Source organism: Delphinus delphis, chromosome 3 (genome assembly GCF_949987515.2).
Source record: "Delphinus delphis chromosome 3, mDelDel1.2, whole genome shotgun sequence".
Lineage (NCBI taxonomy): Eukaryota > Metazoa > Chordata > Mammalia > Artiodactyla > Delphinidae > Delphinus > Delphinus delphis.
Window position 1 is genome coordinate 63,394,310 of NC_082685.1, and position 10,776 is coordinate 63,405,085.

Below are 10,776 nucleotides of genomic sequence, written 5' to 3' on the forward strand. Positions count from 1 at the left end.
GAAGGAGGGAGCTGGTGTGGAAGGTAAGGCGGTCAGTGCTGTGGGTCTAGTGTTACTTAGCAGCAGTAGAGGGACCTGGAGTCAGTGGGACCTGGCGGTTCTGAATCCCAGCTCTGCCACTTACTTTCTTGGTGACTGGGAAAAGGGTGACCCTGTCCAGGCTTCTGTGTCAAATTAGGCTAATAATAGGGGTGTGGGAAGGTGATTGGAGGTAATACATATAAAGTGTTTGGTGTGCCTGCCATGTAGGAAGCCCATAAATGCCAACTATCATTTTCACCATTATCATTGTTATCATCATCATCATTATTATTAATAGCACTTAGAATTGGCTGAATATGGGGGTGAGGAAGAGGACCCCAGGTTTGTGGCTTGGGGAACTGCCATTCACAGAGATGACCTTTGAGGAGGGAAGGAGGTTGGTGGGGGTGGAGCATGAACTGAGGCGCCTGCAGCTCTGAGCTGAGGAGGGTCTGTGTTGTAGACAGAAGATGAGGGGAAGCCAAGGGAGCAGTGTGGTCCTGGATGGGAGGGCGAGGGAAGAGAGGGAACAGGAAATGACTGCGGCACTGGAAACACAGAAGGAAGGAGAGGAGGCAGGCAGCCAAGAGCCTGAGAGGGAGCCCAGGCATGAGCCTCCAAGGACAAGTGAGTGGTCAGCAGCATCACATGTTCCTCAGGGTCAGGCGAGATAGGGGCAGAAGGGCTTCTGCTGGATTTAGCGATGGGAGAAAATCGGCGACATCACTGAGGTGGCCTCTGGAGCGCAGTAGGCTCACGAAATGGAAACACTGGTGTAGATACATTTCGGAAGGCCAGCTATGTTGGGGTGCTAGTTGCGAGCAGTGGGGGACCACACACGATCAATAGTTATTTTTTAAATGGGACATTCTTGAGCACAGGCTTCCTCAGCTCTGTAAATGGCAACTCCATCCTTCAGGGTGCTCACACCATGGTGCAAACCTCCCGTGCCCCACACCCGATGTGCCGCCAAAGCCTCTGCCTTCAGACTGCAGCCCTGCTCGGAAGCAGGGCAGATGGGGCAGAGATGAGTTGCTAACTGTTGAAGTTGGGCAATGGATACCTGGGAGTTACTAAGACTTATATGGGTAGAAAAATTAAATATATGTTTAGTATTTATATTTATGTATTATATAATATACACATATTTACAGTGATTATATATCATGTATAATGTTGATGTAAATAACGTATACAAATAAGTGTATATTATGTAGATGACCCAGATATCTCCTGAATTTGACCACATCCCACCCGCCACTGCCACGTCCACTGTCATTTCCCACCTGGGTTTCCACAGGAGCCTCCTGACTAGTCATTCCGCCCCACCCTTGTCTGCACAGTCTGCTCTTCACACAGCAGCCAGTGTCGCTGCATCACACCTAGAGCTGGAGCAAAGCCCAGTCCTGCCCGTCCTCTGCTCAGCCACGCGAGTGCTTGCTATTGCTAAGACTTTGACACTCGCTGTCCCCTCTTCCTGGACGTTTCCCTCTGTTGTGTGAACAGCTTTCTCCCTGCTCCTCCCATTTCATCCAGGTCTTGGTTCTATCCTATCTCACCAGGTGGACTTCTCTGACCTCCTGTCACAACATGGCAGCAGCCTCTACCTGCCCCTGACTGCTCCGTTGCCCTTCGCAGCGCTCACCGCCCCCTGCACACCCTGCATTCTCTTGTTTGTGCATCCTGTCCCCCCACTAGAAGTAATCTTGTTTTTTTCACCATGTGTCCCCAACACCCAGAACAGTGTCTGGCACCTAATGAAGGCCTCAGGAGATCCTTGTTGCATGAATGCATGGAGCTCCATGTCACAGAGGGGCAGCTGAGACTCTCCCTGAGTCACAACAGGGGAAGTCAAGGGGACAGCTGGGACTTGAAGCCAGGGTGGTTTGGACCCTGAAGTCCTTGCCCCGAGCCCCTGTAGAAGGCAGGGAGAATAGGATTCTGGGCATAGATGCAGGGAGGACCGCCGACACGGAGACGAGGGGACAAGGGAAGGAGGGAGCTGAGACAGGCACGACTGTGGACTCGGGCTTTGCCAAGCAGATGGTAAAGTAGCTTCTTCTCCTGGAAGAGAGGGAAGCTGGCTGAGGAGTCTGCAGGAGCGGTCCATCTACCCACAGGGCATCCATGTCTCTTCAGCTTCAGAGCTGGGCTGGCGGCCCACCCTCTCCCATCTCCTCCCCCTCTGATCCCCCTATCCCCACCTCCAGGCAGGTCAGGCAAGGTAAAGACCCCCAAGAATGGAACGTCTTCTTCTCTCTTCAGAAACACAGGATCTGATTGGCCCAAGGAGGTCCAACCCATGAGAGGAATAGTACAGGACCTCCTGTGTCCCAGGCCCCTACAAAGGCCCACCTCCTCTCCTGAGACAGCTGATCCCAGGGAGCAGTTAGACCTGAGATGAAGGGTCCTGGGCTCGTGCCTCCCAGGTGTGCTGCTGGCCCTTCCCAACCCCAGTCTTGATCAGCTCCCTCCTACCTCACGGACCAGGCGTCAATTCCATGTTCTGTTGCTTTATTTTTTTTAATTAAATTTGTCTTTGTCCCCCAGTGGGAAATGAATGTATGCTCATTATTCATAGAAAATGTGGGAAGACAGGGATTAGAAGAAAAAGAAGACAATGAATGAGAAACTGCTTTTCTAGTGAGGTGACTCCTTCTGGCCTAGGCCCCTCTGGTCCGCCAGAGGCCATCAGCTTGGGTCTATAGGGGTTGCCACAGCCAGCTCGGCCCTTCCCACCTTCGTGGGTTTCAGGAAGAGCCCTTGGGCCCCACGCTTGTCCAAGTGATGCAGAGAGCGGAGCTGATGAGAGTTGCTATATTTACTTGTGGCGTCTGCGTCACTGGCGACCACACAGCGGCATCTGCCCAGGCAGCACGTGGGCTGGGGGTGTTTCTGAACAACGCTTTGAGAGAATCACTTTCCACAAGAGAAGGCACGCAGGAGGGGAAGGGAGAGAGCGCAACAGAAAGTGAGGTCGTAAGTAGAAAACCGCTTCTGGGATTTCAAATGGCTTCGTCATGGGGCCCTCCCTTGCTGCTGAGAAATCAGTTGATCTGGGAAAGTTTGTTGCAAACCCTGTGCTCTGTTGCTTTTGGGTGGAGCTGAGAAATGAGTGAAGATAATGAGGCTTTGTGACTTTTATTTTTCAGGGTAGGAGTGGGCAACGTGTGTGGGAGGGGTGATACAGCCACCAGTTCTGACACCGGCTTGGACCTCTGGAAAGGCTGGGTGCCTGGCCTGTGTGTCCCAGGCCAGGCTGCCCCATCTGGACATGGTCAGCCTAGACTCGTCTGGGTCTTTTAAGACTCCCTTAGAGGGGAGTCAGCTCAAGGGAGGAGCAGGATTTGAGTTTGTTCAAACTGACCAGGTAAATTAAGATCATAAGCAGAAGGCACTGCCCCGTTGATCGTAATGAAAAAGCGATAAGCTGATGCATTCGATAAACCCCAGCCTTCAAGCTGCTCGGTCACAAGGAAGCAAGATGCAGGCCCTTGTCCTCCTGGGTCCTGAGCAGTTCAGACGACCAGCCTCAGAGAAACCCCTGAGGTGACTCGGAGTGTTTTCTGACACCTCATCTGAGTGGCAAACAGAGGTGTTTGGCGCCAAGTTCACTGGAAACCTGAGTGTGTGTCTCACTTCTCACTTGAGCCCCAGCCCCTCTTCCGGTGAAACCTCCTAGGCCTGGGGTTCCTGGTGTGCCAAGGGGCTCCCCACCCTGGGCCCCATGACCAGCATCTCCCTCCCACTCACCAAGCCTTCTGTCTCTTCCTGACGCCCCTTCTCCCTGGGCCCTGTTTGGGGTTTGCCTTGTGCATGAAAGAAGTGAGACCACATGGCTAGAGAAGACTTCCAGCATATACCCGGAGGGTCAGTCCCCAGGTGGTGATGTTCCCAGCCTCAAGAGCTGACACATACCTTTTTTTCCCTCTCTCTTCCTTATCTCTCATTCCTGACTGGCCCCCTTTCCCACTGCCAGCAACAGCGGCTTGGTTCTGTGGCTCTGTGAGGTCTGCCATCCCTGGAAGGCCCCCAGCCCCCCTGGCTCACTGCACACGCCCTCATGACCACAGGCTCCTCTCTGGGGACAGCTCGGGTGAGGCGGAGGCGCAGGCAAGGAGCTGCGGGTGGCTGAGGATGTGGTGCGCTGCAGACCCCTAGTGGTGGGGTCCAGGTGGCACTGTCGGCACTGTGCCCCCAGCAGCAGGGCCCTCCTGACTATGGCTTGGGCAATCCTAAGGGGTCCTCACCCAGGCCAACCTCAATTCCAGTCTTTGTTCTTGAGAAATTCACAGGGAATTTCACCGGAAGCCTTTCCATCTTCCTTTTGGACAGACAGGCCAATGCCCTGCTTGGGCAGAGAGAACATGGGTCAAAGGTGATGTTACCAGAGAATGGATAGCTAAGTTTTGTGTTAAAGAAGAAGAAAAATCAATCTTCCATAAATATTCTTCTGACCTTAAAATCCTCGAATCTCTGGATGGAGGAGGATAGCGGAGATCTCACTCCTACCCTCACCCCTGACATTTGAGCTACCCACCCTCCCAGGGTAGAGCACCCTTTTCCAGACCCCCACTGTTTAAAGACTTCTTTCTGCTGCTAAACTTTGAGTGCATGTGGTGTCTTGGTCACCACTAGCCCAGGCAGCTGGTGCAGGGCAGGCCTCAGGCAGTCCTCAGCAAATGTAGTGGGACTTAACAGGTTCTGAGACCATCACTTCCCACGCTGGACAGCGCATGGGACACTCAGCTCCTGTGCCTCCTCCCAGGTCTTCCCTCCCTGGGCTGAGCATCCCCAGATCCCTGCACAGTTGACTGTGGCTTCTTCCCTCACATCTGCCTGGCTGGAAATGAGGGGTTCACTCCATTTGAGAGTGGTCCCTGGAGCAGTCTGCTGCAGTCATCTGCACCCTGGACAGGTCCTGCCATGACCTCTGCTGCCTGAATCACACACGGCATGAGCTCTCACTGCTCCTGAGTGGCTGCCTCCACTGACTTGTGAGCATTGCTATAGGTGTTCCCACAGGGCTCTGGGCTCCCCCAGGGAGGGTGCCTGCCGCCCACTCAGCATTTGAGGCTGGTCTCTGCTGACCCGCCACCCGAATATTCACAGTGTAAACCGTGGCTGATGGGTGTGCCCGTTAGCTGTGGCTTGCTGAGACTTGCTGCTTTCTGCCCTCCACGTGCTGGCCTTGACTGAAGGAGAAGCAAAAACACCTGCTTGGAAAGGAACAGTCTGATCAGGGCCCTGTGACCTTGGCTCTCCACCCCAGTCACTCCACGGTCCAGGGGCCGCAAGTCATTGGTGCGTCTTTGTTCACAGAGGTGGCGAGTGTGCACTCTCTTGTGATGAGAGGTGTCCAGACATTGAATGGGCTGTACCTAGAGAGCGAGTAGTGAGCTCCCCGTCAGGGGAGGTGCCCATACAGGCTGGTGACAGTATTACAAAGGTTGTGCATTCAGGCCAGATGGCATTTGGACAGAGGGAGGCAAGGTGGTTAAGTGTGTGAGCTTTGGAGTTGGAGTGAGTTTGGGGTTCAAATCCCGGCTTTGCTCCATACCAGCTGTGGGACCTTGGGCAAGCCACCTTCTCTTTCCTGAGCTTCATATGGGCGACACCAGCAGGTGTGTGGGTGGTGCCAGACACAGGCTGGCCACTCCTCCAGGGCTGTGTTCATGAGACCACTTCTGAGGTCTCTACGTGCTCCAGACACCTCCCTTGATCCCCGACACCCTGGCCCATGCTTCTTCCACCTCCCTGCAGGTGGTGGTGGGGAACTCCTCCTGGCCAGGTCCCCTCTCCCCAGGCACTGACTTGCTTTTTTTCAGCCCAGGTCTTGTACTTCACTCCCCCTCCACTCCATCCTAGGCCCCCCTCCGACTGCCCTGCCTCCCAAACACTCCTCAGAGTCTTCAGAACACAGGCCCGCGTCCCCAAAGGCCAACATAAAAGGCAAACACCATCAGGTCTCTTGTCACCATCTTTATTTCTGGCTTCCAGCTTGACAAAGTCAATGAAACAACTTATCCAATGACCCCTCCCCACAATCCACACCATATGCAGTGTTCTAGCCTGCTCTCCTATATATTATTAACTCTTTGATAACATATTTTAATACTTAACTTTAAATACAAGGGAAAACAATAAATTACTTGGCTGAGGGCTGACTGCTGGCCGTCAGACAAGAGTGGCTACTCTGGCCCTCTGACCTGTCCCCTGCCTCGGCCCCAGGACCCCAGTGAGGTAGCAGAAGTTTGCACACAGTACTTATTGCCAGGGATTCCTAATGCTCGCTGCTTTAGTGCTGGAGCCCCAAGTTTCCAGGCCCTTGGCTCCAAGTTCTGGCAGTAACAGTCCCTCCCTATCCCCAGTACAGACAAAAACACTTGTTTAAATAACACACAATAATAAATAAGGCCAAGAAGAAATGTGCCTGGGCTGCTGTCTGCCTCAGTTGCCCCGGTGTAAAGCAGGTGGCTCTTCCACTGGCTGTCTGACGAGGGTGGCACCCGTTGTAACGCTAGTTTGTTCTGAGGAGGGGGAGGTCAAGTGGGGCAATGTCCATCCTTGTCCACCCAGCTCAGAGCCCCAGATGGAGGAGGCCCACCAGCCTGAGCCCCGGGCACCAAGGCACAGGGCAGGTGGGACTGGCTGGGCTCAAGGCAGGCAGCACAGGCTCAGGTCTAAGCTAAGGAAACCTTACCCCCCTCCCTAACCCTCCTCCAGTCTCCCCAAGAAATTTCTGACATTTGAAAGAAAAATAAATCTGCAACTTAGATGGTCAGGGTCTGCCTCTGCAAATAATAATGCTAGCTCTTCATGCTTCAGCTGAATTTTCCATAGTGAAAAATGATCCTTGAATGTTTGAGCAGGTCTTTTAAGAAGTGGGCCACTTCAATTTTGGTGTCTCGGATGTGCTCGCTGGAAACCTGCTGCAGGGCAAAGAGGCCAGCATGTTAGTGGAACGCCAGAACCAGGACGATCAGCATCTACCAGGGGCTTTCCAGGGACCGGCTGGTTCAATCCCCACAAAACCCCCCATGAGGTGAGTACTGTTATTACCCACATTTTACAGATGTGGAACTGAAACTCAGGTAGGAGTCAGGAGCCCTCAGGCCACGACTTGGAAATCCCAAAGGCACGTCCCTGCTTCCACAGTGGGCCCACCCCTTTGTGGACACATGCCTCAGATGCTCAGCCAGCTTCCCCTGAAGCTCCCAGGGTGAGCCCAGGCCTGGCAGAAGTGGGTGCAGGGTCGGGGTGGGCAGGGGGGCCTTACCCCAGCTGAGGGCTTGTGAAGACAGAGTGCGCTCAGCATCCTTTGGGTCCTTTGGATGGCACTGCAGTTGGAGACGTTGATCAGGGCTTCCAGGGCTGAACAGTACTGTGGGGACGAAAACGCCGGGGGGTCAGGCAGCACATTCAGTGAGTCTGCAGGAGGGAGGGGGCTGGGAGGCCTGGTGGAGGTGGGTCTGGGTGGTGGGGAGCCCAGATGATGAGGGGTAGAGATTGGCTCTTGAAGCCTGCCTGGAACCGCCAGCCGTGTGAGCAAGGCTCAGAAAAGACAAGCAGAGGGCTGCAGCCTCAGCCACCTCCCCCCAGTGCCCAGGGGTCCTCACCATGTTGGCTGTCAGGTTGACACTCCACACCATGCTGCCATTGCACAGAGGTGCCTGAGGGAGCAGAGCACAGTGAGCTGAGTGCTGGCAGGGTCCCAGACCTGCCCAGCCAGCCCAGGCCAAGTCTCTACAGGGATCAGGCCCCACAGGCATCCCCATATAGCAGGGGCAGGCCTGGGACCTTCAGTGTTCCTGAGCTTCAGTTCCTGCTCTGCACAGCAGGGGAGACCCGTTGTACAGGGTCTTGGAGCTGAGAGAGAAAAACTGAGTAACACAGCCAGTAAGGGACAAGCCTTGTGCAAAGCTTGCCGTAGCCAGGGCCTGGCCAGCAGGCACTCACCTTCTGGTTCTGGGTGATATTGACCAGCTCTTCAATGAGCTCCTTGAGGGCTGTAGAGGGAGGCACAGGGCCCAGGGAGGCGAGGCCACCAAAGCAGGTGAGAGCAATGACCACAGTCAACCAGAGCGCCATGGAGCCTAGAGCCACAGGAAGAGTGAGAAGCAGACGCATAGGCTGGCCTAAGCTGAGTATCTTGTGGCCTTGGCCTCTTGTGGCAGCTTTTATAGGCCCAAGTGGTGATGCCTCACACCCTGGTCTCCGCTTTGTCGGACACTATCTACAAACCACATCTTTACTCATCTTGATTTTACTTTGTGGAAAATCCAGCGTCACATAAAGGAAAGAATTTGATTTCTTATAGACTTATTACTGAGAGGGTTCTGGGGCCGTTTCCAAGATCTGGAGGAGCTTCCTGGTGGGGTAGGTGAGAGGGCCCTGAGGGCAGCCTGGTGTCAACCGTGCCAGCTGGAAATCCAGCACTTTTGCCCATGGTCTACCCTAGGTGCCCACCCAGCTCCTGTCCTCAGATCCCTTTAGGTCACCAGAAATGCTGGGCAGACAGTGCTGTGACCACAGTCTGTCAGATGTGGGAATCTGGGGGTTTTATTTTTTTCAGTGAACTGGTGTGTTACATTACCAAAACAATACTTGCTCTGGGTACAAAATTCAAACAGGATAAAAGGAGAAGAGTGAAGTTCACTTCTTTTGGCCCACCTGATTCCCTGTTGGCCCCGCAGATTCCCAGGTCTCTATTGAAAGATCCAATCAGACTCAGGGATCCTCCTGGGATCTTTCCTTTGAGAAGTTGTTTTGCTGATAACTCTCAGCACGCGCAGCCTGGACACTGGGTGCCCCACCCAGCCTTCAGTGTGGGTCCGTCCTGCTGGGAGACCCTCAGTGGGTGGGGCCGGCAAGAGGTGGACCCAGCCTTAGCCCTGGAGACTAACTGTTCCCACTGCCACTTGAGACCTGGGGCGACCACCTCTGCCCTCCGAGGCCTCAAGTTTCCCTTGCAGATTGAAGGCTGTGGAGTGTGACTCCTGGGCCTGCCCCCACTCCAGGGTCCCCTGTGGGCAGCCCGCCCCCTGCAGGGACACTGGCATGTAGCCATTTCCCCGCTTTTCCAGAAGTCCTCCAGAAACCCGTGCAACTGAGGCCACAGCATTTGCCTCTTGGGTGCTGATGTCAAGTCTCCCTCACCCACTTCCTCCCCTAAGCCAGTGCCTCCCCCTCTCGGCCCTCTCTGTCTGCTCAGGCTACCTCTCTGTCCAATGACAATGGGGCTCAGCCTCCTCACAAGGGTCCTCCAGGGGACGCTGGGGCTGTCGCCCCTGCTTAGAAGCCTGCCGGCCTTGCCCACCCTCTCCTCTCACTGGTAACGTGATTCCCACCCTGTCTTCTCTCCCAGCCCCAAGTTTCCCAGCACAATTGCAGGCCCTAACGCTTGGAAGCCGGGCCCTGCCCCTAGTGGCTCCCCAGTGCCCGGAGCGCCGCCGCCTGCTTCTGTGACCTCAGTTTCCTTATCTGCAGAATAGGGTCAGTAGCATCTCCCGTGGGGGTCCCTGTGTTGGTGGAAGGAGTGGGGAACCACCGTGGGCTGCGTCAAGATGAGTGGAACGCCCCCCTCCACCTCTAGGACCAGCAAAACCAAGCGGGGAGCGGTGGGCAGGTGCGCCCCCGCGCGTGGGAGAAGGCCCGAGGTTGTGGCGATGCCCTGGAGATAGGCGCCGCCTTATGTAATGGGAGATGGGGCTGATAAACGGGATCCGCGCGGGCCAGGCTCACTCTGTGGCCGAAGGCTTCGGCCGGGGAGGGAGGGGTAGGAGTGCAGACCCGCTTCTCGGAGAAGCGCCCACGCCCGCCCCCGGGCCTGGGTCTGTGTGGGTCAGAGGCCGGGCGAGGGAGCTGCAAGGGCGGGAGCGAGCGGTCCGAGCGCCCGGCAGGGCCAGGGCGCGTGTGCGCACAAGCGAGGGGATGTCGCGTTCGTCCCCCCCGGGGCCGGGGATCCTGCGGCGACACGGCAGAGCTGCCCACCCCTCTTCCTGCGCTGTGCTCTGGACACCCGCTCTGGCCCTCAGCCCCGAACGAGCCCCCGCTGGCTAGTCAGCTGGACCATGATGCTTTTTTTTTTTTTTTTTTTTTTTCATCGAGGCTTGGTTCACATCCCGGATCATTGCAATCAACACAAGTACAAAAGTGCTGCTCCGGGCACTTGACACACGTGGCTTGCATCTCTCCACCAGCCACGGCGTTGGGCCGCCCCATCCGGGTCTTGCAGGTGCAGAACCGGGCACTCGGGGCGTATAGGAGCCTTCCCCGATGCGAGGCCAGGGAAGGGCGGGCTCGCGGGCCTCACCGCCTGGGTCTCAGCACAGATTGGACAGCTGGGGTTGGGACCGCCCTTCATTGGGGCCAGCCCGCCCTGCGCGAAGTTTTGGAAAACTTCCTTTTCCAATATTTTTCCGACTTTGGCTCTCCGTTGGAAAGAAGAGATACCCAATCAGTAGGAGTGTCAGGCAAGTTGTTTTAATAATGTAAAATTCCTAAGTAAATTTTCATTTTTATGGAAGTTATACGTGCATGTAATTTTTAAAAAATCAAATAATTCGAGGAGGTTTATTAAGAAAAACATCACTTTTGAGAATTCCTCCATTGGTCTTCACGTCTTGTGAGTGAGGCACTGACTTCCCTACTTTGTTCCCTACAGTCTTTTTCGACATGTTTGCATAGCAAGCAACCTTGGAAGAGACAGCATCTTCCTCTGAAGAAAAAAGGCAGGCAGACTTACTGTCCATT

General features: G+C 55.0%; 1 protein-coding gene across 1 annotated transcript; it reads right to left on the bottom strand.

Annotated features, from left to right (window-relative positions):
* Positions 1–6,845: 6,845 nt before the first annotated feature.
* Positions 6,846–8,151, bottom strand: IL13 (interleukin 13). Its single transcript, XM_060008876.1, has 4 exons — positions 7,981–8,151; positions 7,641–7,694; positions 7,301–7,405; positions 6,846–6,953 (listed from the first exon to the last, which is right to left on the bottom strand). The coding sequence occupies exons 1-4, from the start codon at positions 8,149–8,151 to the stop codon at positions 6,846–6,848; spliced, it is 438 nt and encodes a 145-aa protein (XP_059864859.1).
* Between the last annotated feature and the right edge of the window lie 2,625 nt (positions 8,152–10,776).